Source organism: Oncorhynchus masou, chromosome 24, assembly GCF_036934945.1.
Source record: "Oncorhynchus masou masou isolate Uvic2021 chromosome 24, UVic_Omas_1.1, whole genome shotgun sequence".
Lineage (NCBI taxonomy): Eukaryota > Metazoa > Chordata > Actinopteri > Salmoniformes > Salmonidae > Oncorhynchus > Oncorhynchus masou.
In genome coordinates, this window is record NC_088235.1 from 94,529,499 (window position 1) to 94,543,729 (window position 14,231).

Here is a 14,231-nt window from a genome sequence, read left to right on the forward strand (position 1 = left end):
CACACGGGGGAACCGAGTGAATGACCTGCAGAGAGCTGGGACCAAAGTAACAAAGCCTACCATCAGTAACACACTATGCCGCCAGGGACTCAAATTCTGCAGTGCGAGACGTGTCCCCCTGCTTAAGCCAGTACTTGTCCAGGCCCGTCTGAAGTTTGCTAGAAAGCATTTGGATGATCCAGAAGAAGATTGGGAGAATGTCATATGGTCAGATGAAACCAAAATATAACTTTTTGGTAAAAACTCAACTCGTCGTGTTTGGAGGACAAAGAATGCTGAGTTGCATCCAAAGCACACCATACCTACTGTGAAGCATGGGGGTGGAAACATGCTTTGGGGCTGTTTTTATGCAAAGGGACCAGGACAACTGATCCGTGTAAAGGAAAGAATGAAAGGGCCATGTATCGTGAGATTTTGAGTGAAAACCTTCCATCAGCAAGGGCATTGAAGATGAAACGTAGCTGGGTCATTCAGCATGACAATGATCCCAAACACACCGCCCGGGGCCACGAAGGAGTGGCTTCGTAAGAAGTCCTGGAGTGGCTTAGCCAGTCTCCAGATCTCAACCCCATAGAAAATCTTTGGAGGGAGTTGAAAGTCCGTGTTGCCCAGCAACAGCCCCAAAACATCACTGCTCTAGAGGAGATCTGCATGGAGGAATGGGCCAAGATACCATCAACAGTGTGTGAAAACCTTGTGAAGACTTACAGAAAACGTTTGACCTCTGTCATTGCCAACAAAGGGTATAAAACAAAGTATTGAGATGAACTTTTGTTATTGACCAAATACTTATTTTCCACCATCATTTGCAAATAAATTCATTAAAAATCCTACAATGTGATTTTCTGGATTTTTTTCCCCCTCATTTTGTCTGTCATAGTTGAAATGTACCTATGATGAAAATTATAGGCCTCTCTTATCTTTTTAAGTGTGAGAACTTGCACAATTGGTGGCTGACTAAATACTTTTTTGCCCCACTGTATAAATATATGGATGAACGATGGCCGAACGGCATAGGAAAGAAGGAGTAGATGGTATAGAGTACAGTATATACATATGAGATGAGTAATGTAGTGTATGTGAACATTTTATAAAGTGGCTTAGTTTAAAGTGACTAGTGATACATTTATTACATCCAATTATTAAAGTGGCAAGAGATTGAGTCTGTATGGGCAGAAGCCACTCAATGTTAGTGATGGCTGTTTAACAGTCTGATGGCCTTGAGATAAAAGCTGTTTTTCAGTCTTTCGGTCCCAGCTTTGATGCATCTGTACTGACCTCGCCATCTGGATGATAGCGAGGTGAACAAGCAGTGGCTCGGGTGGTTAATGTCCTTGATGATCTTTTTGGCCTTCCTGTGACATCGGGTGGTGTAGGCGTCCTGGAGGGCAGGAGGTTTGCCCCCGGTGATGCATTGTGCAGACCTCACTACCCTCTGGAGAGCCTTACGGTTGTGGGCGGAGCAGTTGACATACCAGGCGGTGATACAGCCCGACAGGATGCTCTCGATTGTGCATCTGTAAAAGTTTGTGAGTTTTTGGTGACAAGCCAAATTTTTGCAGCCTCCTGATGTTGAAGAGGCACTGTTGCGCCTTCTTCACCACGCTGTCTGTGTGGGTGGACCATTTCAGTTTGTCCGTGATGTGTACGCCGAGGAACTTAAAACTTTCCACCTTCTCCACTACTGTCCCGTCGATGTGGATAGGGGGGTGCTCCCTCTGCTGTTTCCTGAAGTCCACGATCATCTTCTTTGTTTTGTTGACGTTGAGTGAGAGGTTATTTTCCTGACACCACACTCTGAGGGCCCTCACCTCCTCCCTATAGGCCGTCCTGTCGTTGTTGGTAATCAAGCCTACCACTGTAGTGTTGTCTGCAAACTTGATGATTGAGTGCATGGCCACACAGTCATGGGTGAAAAGGTAGTACAGGAGAGGGCTGAGAACACACCCTTGTGGGGCCCCAGTGTTGAGGATCACGGGGTGAAGATGTTGTTTCCTACCCTCACCAACTGGGGCGGCCAGTCAGAAAGTACAGGACCCAGTTGCACAGGGCGGGGTCGAGACCCAGGGTCTCGAGCTTAATGACATGTTTGGGGGTTACTATCGTATTAAATGTTGAGCTGTAATCGATGAACATCATTCTTACATATGTATTCCTCTTGTCCAGATGGCTTAGGGCAGTGTGCAGTGTGGTTGCGATTGCGTCATCTGTGGACCTATTGGGGCGGTGAGCAAATTGGAGTGGGTCTAGAGTGTCAGGTAGGGTGGAGGTGATATGATCCTTGACTAGTCTCTCAAAGCACTTCATGATGACATAAGTGAGTGCTTTGGTGCGATAGTCGTTTAGCTCAGTTACCTTAGCTTTCTCGGGAACAGGAACAATGGATGGCCCTCTTGAAGCATGTGGAAACAGCAGACTGGGATAGGGATTGATTGAATATGTCCCAAAACACCAGCCAGCTGGTCTGCGCATGCTCTTAGGATGCGGCTGGGGATGCCATCTGAGCTGGCATCCTTGCCAAAGTTAACACGTTTCAATTGTTTTATTCACGTTGGCCTTGGTGAAGGAGAGCCCGCAGGTTTTGGTAGCGGGCCGTGTCAGTGGCACTGCATTGTCCTCAAAGCGAGTTAAGTAGTTGTTTAGTTTGTTTGGAAGCAAGACATCAGTGTCCATGACGGGGCTGGTTTTCTTTTTGTAGTCCGTGATTGACTGTAGACTCTGCCACATACATCTCGTGTCTGAGCTGTTGAATTGCGACTCTACTTTGTCTCTATACTAACGCTTAGCTTATTTGATTGCCTTGCAGAGGGAATAGCTACACTGTTTGTATTTGGTCATGTTTCCGGTCGCCTTGCCATGATTAAAAACAGTGGTTTTGCGCGAATGCTGCCATCAATCCATGGTTTCTGGTTGGCGAAGGATTTAATGGTCACCGTGGGTACCACATCACCGATGCTAATAAACTCACTCACGAATCAACGTATACATCAATGCTAACCGGAACATATCCCAGTCCACGTGATCGAAGCAATCTTGAAGCGTGGAATCAGATTGGTTGGACCAGCGTTGAATAGACCTGAGCATGGGCGTTTCCTGTTTGAGTTTTTGTCTATAGTCTAGGAGCAACAAAATGGAGTCGTGGTCAGATTTGGGCGAGGGAGGGCTTTGTATGCATCACGGAAATTAGAGTAATGATCCAGGGTGTTGCCAGCCGGGGCACACATTCAATATGCTGATAAAATTTAGGGAGCCTTGTTTTCAGATTAGCCTTGTTAAAATCCCTAGCTACAATACATGCAGGTGTCCATTTCCTCTATGTAAACTGGTTTCCAGTTTACATAGAGTCCAATGAAGTTCTTTCAGGGCCGTTGAGGTGTCTGCTTGGGGGGATATACACGGCTGTAATTATGATCGTAGAGAATTCTCTTGGTAGATAATGTGGTAGGCATTTGATCGTAAGGAATTCTAGGTCAGGTGAACAAAAGGACTTGAGTTCCTGTATGTTGTTATGATCACACCACGACTCGTTAATCATAAGGCATACACCCCCTCCCTTCTTCTTACCAGAGAGATGTTTGTTTCTGTAGGCGCGATGCGTGAAGAAACCGGGTGGCTGTACTGACTGATAACGTATCCCGAGTGAGCCATGTTTCCGTGAAACAAAGAATGTTACAATCTCTGATGTCTCTCTGGAAGGCAACTCTTGCTCGAATTTCGTCTACCTTGTTGTCAAGAGACTGGACATTGGCGTGTAGTATACTCGGGAGCGGTGGGCGGTGTGCCCGTCTACGGAGCCTGACCAGAAGACCGCTCCTTCTAACCCCTTCTGCGGCGGTGTTGTTTTGGGTCGCCTACTGGGATCCGATCCATTGTCCTGGATGGTGGTCCAAACAGAGGATCTGCTTCGGGAAAGTCGTATTCCTGGTCGTAATGTTGGTAAGTTGACGTTGCTCCAATAGTTCCTCCCGGCTGTATGTAATAAAACTTAAGATTTCCTGGGGTAACAGTGTAAGATATACACGTTAGATACACTACAGCATAAAGCCTAGTACTGTACTGTAGGCTGTGGGCTGGGCTTCATGACTGTTGTCAGCTGTTATATGTCTGATGAGGAGACTCTGTTGACCTGCTAATGGCTCCCTCCAAGACCGCGTACCAAATTACACCTTATTCCCATATAGTGTACTACTTTTGATCAGAGCCCAGACTACGTATAGGTAATATGTTTCCATTTGGGGAACAGCCCCCGAGAAGACTGGCTCTAACTGCATGTAGAATTACAGCTCTAAAAACAGAAGCAGCCTGGATACACATTCATCTGAATAAACTACGTCAATCTGACATGGAAATATTGCAACTTAGTACAGGAAATAACTCAATTAAAAAGGGAGCCTGGTATGTAGGTTGTTATGCTGTGTGATGTATTCACTCTAGGGGTGTCCGAGTGAAACCTGAGTCTGTGGTTAAGACAGATGGGTCTGTTGTATACCTGGGTTCAAATACTATTTAAAATATTTCTAATTATTTTAGCATTTGCTTTTGCCTGCCTGGAGCGACAGATGGGAAGGGTTTTCACTTTTGCACCTATTCTATTGGTTCCATTGTGCCTGGCAAACTCAATCAAGCCCAGCTGATGTATTTGAAATGATTTCAAATAGTGTTTGAACCCAGGTCTGGTCTGTGATATGGCTAAATAATGGTTTCTCTGCTCAAAGTGGATGGATGTTTGCACGTCAGCTAGGTAGCTTCACATGACCACAATAATCCCACTCAACACAGAGGTGATGACGGAGATCTTGCTCTTCTCATTGCCGAAGGTCGGATTTCAGGCTAAGCCTCTCTCTGAGAGACTGCATTTGGCTATATCTGTTATAAATGTAAAATGTTTTAACCGTAAAGGATTTAGGTTGTGGCTTTATTGCTGAAGCTCAGCTCTCTCAGTGATCAAAATAAAGATGGCTTAATATATTTTTGAAAGACCCTGTGCGTGTGCGGTGTGCATCAATGAGTGTCTGTTTGTGTGTGTGTTCATGCATGAATGCGTGCATGTGTGTTGTGTGTGCATTTATGTGGGTGTGCCCATGCATCTGTATGGGCTCTGGTTTTCATGGTAGGATGTTTTGCATGCAATGAGAACACATAACCACCACATCTGGAAATAATATGGAGTATGAATGCAATTCTTGCAGAATGCTATGGTGTTAACTCACATTTGACAATGATTATTTCAAAAGAACCGCAAGCTACATGAAAGTTTTCACAGCATATATGGAAATGTAGGTGTTGAGTGTACAGATCCAGACAGGCTTACAGTGTAGAGCAGCATGTTGAAGTTAAACCATGTACATGTAGGCCTGTTGTTCTCATTTCTCTCAGATGTTCTCATGTGATACCCCACTGTAAGGTGTGCGTGTTTTCGTGATGGAAGGGATGGAAGATGGGAGGGATTATCAGTCAGACTGGAAAACAATAATGTTGTTCCAGTGCCAACCAAGCTCACCGACCCTGGTGTGACTATGACCGTAGCTGTTGGCAAGACAGCACAAACAGATCTGGGACTAGGCTAAGCATAAAGTACATGCCAACCTATATCCCATCATTTGTCAGGTAAACCAGTCTCCTAATCACTTGAGGGTTGATATCAATGATGTCCTAAAGCAGTGATGCGTTAGTCATCAAAGTGGTATAGGTTTGTCACTGATTATTAGAGTTTACAGCGAGAGGATGTGGAAAGTGTGAGTGTCTGCACAGTGTAAAGAAGAGCCTGTACCCATGGGTAAACCACTGCTGCACATTACACACTAACTACTGCCATACAGACATTAACGTCTCGCCACAGGACATGTGGGAGGGTGCGTGTCTGTGCGTGCCTGTGTGCCTGTGTCAAATCAAATTTGATTTGTCACATACACATGGTTAGCAGATGTTAATGCGAGTGTAGCGAAATGCTTGTGCTTCTAGTTCCAACCATGCAGTAATATCTAACAAGTAATCTAACAATTTCACAACAACTACCTTATACACACAAGTGTAAAGGAATGATTAAGAACATGTACATATCAATATATGAATGAGTGATGGCCGAATGGAATAGGCAAGATGCAGTAGATGGTATAGAGTACAGTATATACGTACATATGAGATGAGTAATGTAGGGTATGTAAACATTATATAAAGTGGCATAGTTTAAAGTGACTAGTGATAGATTTATTACATCCAATTTTTTATTATTAAAGTGGCTAGAGATTGAGTCAGTATGTTGGCAGCAGCCACTCAATGTTAGTGATGGCTGTTTAACAGTCTGATGGCCTTGAGATAGAAGCTGTTTTTCAGTCTCTCGGTCCCAGCTTTGATGCACATGTACTGACCTCGTCTTCTGGATGATAGCGGGGTGAACAGGCAGTGGCTCAGGTGGTTGTTGTCCTTGATGATCTTTTTGGCCTTCCTGTGACATTGGGTGGTGTAGGTGTCCTGGAGAGCAGGTAGTTTGACCCCGGTGATGCGTTGTGCAGACCTCACTACCCTCTGGAGAGCCTAACGGTTGTGGGCGGAGCAGTTGCCATACAAGAGACAAGATGTTCTCGATTGTGCATATGTAAAAGTTTGTGACTTATTTTGGTGACAAGCCGAATATCTTCAGCCTCCCGAGGTTGATGAGGCGCTGTTGCGCCTTCTTCACCACGCTGTTTGTGTGGGTGGACCATTTCAGTTTGTCCGTGATGTGTACGCCGAGGAACTTAAAACTTTCCACCTTCGCCACTACTGTGGAGCTTAATGACAAGTTTGGAGGGTACTATCGTGTTAAATGCTGAGCTGTAATCGATGAACAGCATTCTTACATATGTATTCCTCTTGTCCAGATGGGTTAGGGCAGTGTGCAGTGTGGTTGCGTCATCTGTGGACCTATTGGGGCGGTAAGCAAATCGGAAATGGGTCTAGCGTGTCAGGTAGGGTGGAGGTGATATGATGACGTAGCACTTCATGATGACGGAGGTGAGTGCTACGGGGCGATAGTCATTTAGCTCAGTTACCTTAGCCTTCTTGGGAACTGGATCAATTGTGGCATGTGGGAACAACAGACTGGGATAAGGATTGATTGAATATGTCCGCAAATACACCAGCCACCTGGTCTGCGCATGCTCTGAGGACGTGGCTAGGGATGCTGTCTGGGCCGGCAGCCCTGCGAGGGATAACACGTTTAAATGCTTTACTCACGTTGGCTGCAGTGTGTGTGCATGTTTGGTTGTTGTTGTCCATAGACTGTATGCTATCATGATTCATCTGTAACCAATAGCTGAAAACTCTTTACATCTAGACTGTGACATAGCACAGGTTTTCAAACATCTCACGCCTGAATGTTAATAAAGAATGGTATCAGGGAAATGAAGACATGGGAGTAAGGAAAGTAAGACAAAGGGACTTCGTAGAGAGAGATAGAGAGAGATAGAGAGAGATAGAGAGAGATAGAGAGACAGAGAGACAGAGAGACAGAGAGACAGAGAGACAGAGAGACAGATAGACAGATAGACAGATAGACAGATAGACAGATCCGATCTGGACCCAAATGGAAGATATGTTTGGTAGGAGTAATAAGGGGAGTGTTTGTAAGGAACTTAGTTGGAGCTGGACTCACATGGAAGGTGTGTTTAATGCCAAGGGCTAGTTTCTCTGTCCTGATGTCCCAGACCACAGGCTGGGGGGAGTTTAGCACAAACACCAGGGGCTTCTGGTGAACCAGCAGGGACTGGATTGGCTTCAGATTCAGCTCCACCTGGGAACAGGGTAACAACACAGAAGGTTAGAGGACTATAATTAAGCAATAAGGCCTGAGGAGCTGTGGTGTATGGCCAAAATCACGACACAACGTGTTGGTAACCAGTTTATAATAGCGATAAGGCATCTCGGGGGTTTGTGGTATATGGCCAATATACCCCAGCTAAGGGCTGTATCCAGGTACTCCTTGTTGCGTCTTGCGTAAGAACAGCCCATAGTCGGGATATACAGGGTTGGGTAGGTTACTTTCTAAATGTAATTAGTAACGTAACTTTTGGATTCCCGAAACTCATTAACATAATCTGATTACATTACATTACTTTTAGATTACTTTCCCATTAACAGGCATTAGAAGAAGATAAAATGTATATTACCAATTGAACAACATCTATTGCAGGATAAATCAATGTTAAAATTTACATAGCTGGCCATATATGGATGTTCAATTTTACTTTATGGGTTGTTTATGTACTTAGTCTTCTTCTAAACCATCGTTTTCTACTACATATAATAATACGATTAAATTATATCTTTACATTAAAAACCAAAGTCTATCAGAATTCCAGTAAATGTTATACCCCTTAATCTTCAAGAATAGGACTTGGAAATATGTTTTATTTTATCTTTATTTAACTAGGCAAGTCAGTTAAGAACAAATGATTATTTACAATGGCCAAACCCGTACGACACTGGGCCAATTGTGCGCCACCCTATGAGACTCCCAATCACGGCTGGTTGTGATACAGCCTGGATTTGAGCCAGGGTGTCTGTAGTGACGCCTCTAGCACTGAGATGCAGTGCCTTAGACCACTGTGCCACTCTGGAGCCCCGAGTATAGATCAGCCTAATTGCTTTACCTGAGCATGACCCCAAAACGAAGGACTTATTAGCCAGCCCTGCTCTGTTGTTTATGATTTTATTGTCATGGAGGACTGACTGGGCTCATTGATTCTAGTTGAAAAATAAATGCTGCGCTCATGGAATGCCATGCTTTGAACACTACTGAAAAGTGCTATTTACATGTGAAAAATGAATGCCATATGCTGCATTTGCTATAGGCCTATTGTTAACATTTTTGTTGGTGACACTTTAACCCTAGCCATATACCACAAACCTTTAAACCTTTACAACCTTTAATTTAAATGGATTTTTATTTGGATTTCATGTAATGGACATACACAAAATAGTCCAAATTGGTGAATTTAAGGAGGGTATTAATCAGAGAGGCAACAAAGAGACCTAAGATAACCCTGAAGGAGCTGCAAAGATCCACAGCAGAGATTGGAGTATCTGTCCATAGGGCCACTTGAAGCCGTACACTTCACAGAGCTGGGCTTTATGGAAGAGTGGCCAGAAAAAAACCATTGCTTAAAGAAAAAAATAAGCAAACACGTTTGGTGTTCACCAAAAGGTATGTGGGAGACTCCCCAAACATATGAAAGAAGGAACTCTGGTCAGGTGAGACTAAAATTGAGCTTTTGGCCATCAAGGAAAACGCTATGTGTGGCGCAAACCCAACACCCCTCATCACCCCGAGAACTCCATCCCCTGATGCTGGTGGCAGCATCATGCTGTGGGGGTGATTTTCATCGGCAGGGACTGGGAAACGAGTCAGAATTGAAGGGATGATGGATGGCTCTAAATAGAGGAAAACTCTTGAGGGAAACCTGTTTCCGTTCCAGCAGGACAATGAACCGAAGCATACTTCTAAAGCAACACTCGGGTGGTTTAAAGGGAAACATTTAAATGCCTAGGAATGGCCTAGTCAAAGCCCAGACCTCAATCCAATTGAGAATCTGTGGTATGACTTAAAGAATGCTGTCCACCAGCGGAACCCATCCAACTTAAAGGAGCTGGAGCAGTTTTGCCTTGAAGAATGGGCAAAAAAAACAGTGGCTCAATGTGCCAAGCTTATAGAGACATACCCCAAGAGACTTGCAGCTGTATTTGCTGCATAAGGTGGCTCTACAAAGTATTGACTTTGGGGGGGGTGAATAGTTATGCACACTCAAGTTCAGTTTTTCTGTGTTATTTCTTGTTTGTTTCACAATACAAAAAATGTTGCATCTTCAAGGTGGTAGGCATGTTGTGTAAATCAAATGATACAAACCCCCCAAAAATATATTTTAATTCCAGGTTGTAAAGGCAACAAAATAGGAACAATTCCAAGGGGGGTGAATACTTTCGCAAGCCACTGTATGTCTTATAATAATGTCATAATATGATCTATAATGATCCTGTCTTCCTGAGAAGACAGAGGGTTTGAAAGGTACCTACATAAGGGCTGCATAACATATTGAATCCCTATACTGTACATAACACATTCATAATCAGTACATAAGCATTACATATGTGTTTATGTCAATAACTGCAAGTTGATGAATGCAGGATTAGTGAAATGACTGTCACATTTATGAATATATCAACTTAAGGTTGTTGACATTAGCACTGTTATGATTGGAGCCATTTCCACAAGGTGTGGGAGCAACACAGTGGAACACAGAGCATTAGAAACCTGCACCTTTACAGGGGTGCGGGGGTCAGAATAGGGTCAGCTACAGTCAGCATAGGGGCAGCTACAGTCAGCATAGGGTCAGCTACGGTCAGCATAGGGTCAGCTGCGGTCAGCATATGGTCAGCTACAGTCAGCATAGGGTCAGCTACAGTCAGCATAGGGTCAGCTACGGTCAGCATATGGTCAGCTACAGTCAGCATGGGGTCAGCTACAGTCAGCATAGGGTCAGCATAGGGTCAGCTACGGTCAGCATAGGGTCAGCTACAGTCAGCATAGGGTCAGCTACGGTCAGCATAGGGTCAGCTACGGTCAGCATAGGGTCAGCTACGGTCAGCATATGGTCAGCTACGGTCAGCATATGGTCAGCTAGTCAGCATAGGGTCAGCTACAGTCAGCATAGGGTCAGCTACAGTCAGCATAGGGTCAGCATAGGGTCAGCTACGGTCAGCATAGGGTCAGCTACAGTCAGCATAGGGTCAGCTACGGTCAGCATAGGGTCAGCTACGGTCAGCATATGGTCAGCTACAGTCAGCATAGGGTCAGCTACAGTCAGCATAGGGTCAGATACAGTCAGCATAGGGTCAGCATAGGGTCAGCTATGGTCAGCTACGGTCAGCATAGGGTCAGCTATGGTCAGCATAGGGTCAGCTACAGTCAGCAAATGGTCAGCTACAGTCAGCATAGGGTCAGCTACAGTCAGCATAGGGTCAGCTACAGACAGCTACAGTCAGCTACGGTCAGCATAGGGTCAGCTACAGTCAGCATAGGGTCAGCTACAGTCAGCATAGGGTCAGCATAGGGTCAGCTACAGTCAGCATAGGGGCAGCTACAGTCAGCATAGGGTCAGCTACGGTCAGCATAGGGTCAGCTGCGGTCAGCATATGGTCAGCTACAGTCAGCATAGGGTCAGCTACAGTCAGCATAGGGTCAGTTACAGTCAGCATAGGGTCAGCATAGGGTCAGCTATGGTCAGCATATGGTCAGCTACGGTCAGCATAGGGTCAGCTATGGTCAGCATAGGGTCAGCTACAGTCAGCAAATGGTCAGCTACAGTCAGCATAGGGTCAGCTACAGTCAGCATAGGGTCAGCTACAGACAGCTACAGTCAGCTACGGTCAGCATAGGGTCAGCTACAGTCAGCATAGGGTCAGCTACAGTCAGCATAGGGTCAGCTACAGTCAGCATAGGGTCAGCTACAGTCAGCATAGGGTCAGCTACAGTCAGCATAGGGTCAGCTACAGTCAGCATAGGGTCAGCTACAGTCAGTATAGGGTCAGCTACAGTCAGCATGGGGTCAGCTACAGTCAGCTACAGTCAGCATAGGGTCAGCTACAGTCAGCTACAGTCAGCATAGGGTCAGCTACAGTCAGCATAGGGTCAGCTACAGTCAGCTACAGTCAGCATAGGGTCAGCTACAGTCAGCATAAGGTCAGCATGGGGTCAGCTACAGTCAGCTACAGTCAGCATAGGGTCAGCTACAGTCAGCATGGGGTCAGCTACAGTCAGCATAGGGTCAGCTACGGTCAGCATAGGGTCAGCTACAGTCAGCATAGGGTCAGCTACAGTCAGCTACAGTCAGCATAGGGTCAGCTACAGTCAGCTACAGTCAGCATAGGGTCAGCTACAGTCAGCATAGGGTCAGCTACAGTCAGCTACAGTCAGCATAGGGTCAGCTACAGTCAGCATAGGGTCAGCTACAGTCAGCTACAGTCAGCATAGGGTCAGCTACAGTCAGCATAGGGTCAGCTACAGTCAGCATAGGGTCAGCTACAGTCAGCATAGGGTCAGCATGGGGTCAGCTACAGTCAGCATAGGGTCAGCTACAGTCAGCATAGGTTCAGCTACAGTCAGCATAGGGTCAGCTACAGTCAGCATAGGGTCAGCTAGTCAGCTACAGTCAGCTACAGTCAGCATAGGGGCAGCTACAGTCAGCATAGGGTCAGCTACAGTCAGCTACAGTCAGCATAGGGGCAGCTACAGTCAGCAAAGGGGCAGCTACAGTCAGCATAGGGTCAGCTACAGTCAGCATAGGGTCAGCTACAGTCAGCATGGGGTCAGCTACAGTCAGCATAGGGTCAGCTACGGTCAGCATAGGGTCAGCTACAGTCAGCATAGGGTCAGCTACAGTCAGCATAGGGTCAGCATGGGGTCAGCTACAGTCAGCATAGGGTCAGCTACAGTCAGCATAGGGTCAGCTACAGTCAGCATAGGGTCAGCTACAGTCAGCTACAGTCAGCATAGGGGCAGCTACAGTCAGCATAGGGTCAGCTACAGTCAGCTACAGTCAGCAAAGGGGCAGCTACAGTCAGCATAGGGGCAGCTACAGTCAGCATAGGGTCAGCTACAGTCAGAATAGGGTCAGCTACAGTCAGCATAGGGTCAGCTACGGTCAGCATAGGGTCAGCTACAGTCAGCATAGGGTCAGCTACAGTCAGCATAGGGTCAGCATGGGGTCAGCTACAGTCAGCATAGGGTCAGCTACAGTCAGCATAGGGTCAGCTACAGTCAGCATAGGGTCAGCTACAGTCAGCATAGGGGCAGCTACAGTCAGCATAGGGTCAGCTACAGTCAGCTACAGTCAGCATAGGGGCAGCTACAGTCAGCATAGGGTCAGCTACAGTCAGCATAGGGTCAGCTACAGTCAGCATAGGGTCAGCTACGGTCAGCATAGGGTCAGCTACAGTCAGCATAGGGTCAGCTACAGTGCATTAACACCACCACCCCCTTTCATTTCACTCAGTTGCTTCACAAGGCAAATATGAGATCATTTTCTTTACTGTGGATGTTGTTGAATCAATGTTATCAAAACATTGCAGATCACTCTGTTGACTCTTCCTGCACAATTACCAAGCTATAATGTTTCTGATTGTGTCTTTTATCAGGGTTTTAGTTGTTTATCCACTCACTGTGCTGATAATCCCACTAAGTCTGACTATGAGCTTTCTCCATTTGGAAAGCAGGAACTCTGCTCTGATTTGTAATCTCTCTCAGGTTGCTGCCCTCTGAACTAGCCTAATTGAACTCTCATACACAGCCGATATAATATATTAGAGAGATAAACAGCAGAGAATATATTAGACAGAGACACAAAGAAGAGAACATATTAAAAATACACACAACAGAGATAATAAATTAGACACAACAGAGATAATATATTCAAGACAGACAGAAGATAACATATTAGAGAGACACAGCACAAAATATATTATAGACACAGCAAAGAAATAAAATAGAGACAGATAATATATTAGAGACAAACACAGCAGAGAGAATATATTAGAGAGAGACACAGCAGAGAATATATTAGAGACACAGCAGAGTGAATATATTAGAGAGAAAAAGAGAGACTATATTAGACAGACACAACAGAGAGAATATATTAGAGAGATACAACAGAGAGAATATATTAGAGAGAGACACAGCAGAGAATAGAGAGACACAGCAGATACAATAAATTAAAGACAGACACAGCAGATATAGTATATTAGAGAGAGACACAGCAGAGAATATATTAGACAGAGACACAGCAGAGAGAATATATTAGAGAAAGCGATAATATATTAGAGAGAGACACAGCAGAGATAATATATTAGAGAGACACAGCAGATAATATATTAGAGAAAGCGATAATGTATTAGAGAGAGACACCGCAGATAATATATTAGAGACAGAGAAAATATATTAGAGAGAGACACAGTAGAGAGAATATTTTAGAGACAGAGATAATATATTAGAGACAAACACAGCAAAGATAATAAATTAGAGCGAGACACAGCAGAGAATATATTAAAGACAGCAGAGATACAATATTAGAGAGAGACAGCAGAGAATATATTAGAGAGAGACACAGCAGAGAATATATTAGACACAACAAAGAGAAAAAAATAGAGATAATATATTAGAGACAGATAATATATATATAAGATAATATATTAGAGACAGA

At 44.8% G+C, this 14,231-nt stretch overlaps 1 protein-coding gene across 2 annotated transcripts in view; it reads right to left on the reverse strand.

The window, feature by feature from the left end:
* LOC135513056 (transforming growth factor beta receptor type 3-like) overlaps nucleotides 1–14,231 on the reverse strand; it is a 166,616-nt gene that overhangs the window by 73,059 nt on the left and 79,326 nt on the right. For both annotated transcript variants that reach the window (XM_064935716.1, XM_064935715.1), the window contains one exon: nucleotides 7,634–7,771. In XM_064935716.1, the coding sequence (XP_064791788.1) occupies nucleotides 7,634–7,771 (138 nt within the window). The remainder of the gene's footprint in view (nucleotides 1–7,633; nucleotides 7,772–14,231) is intronic.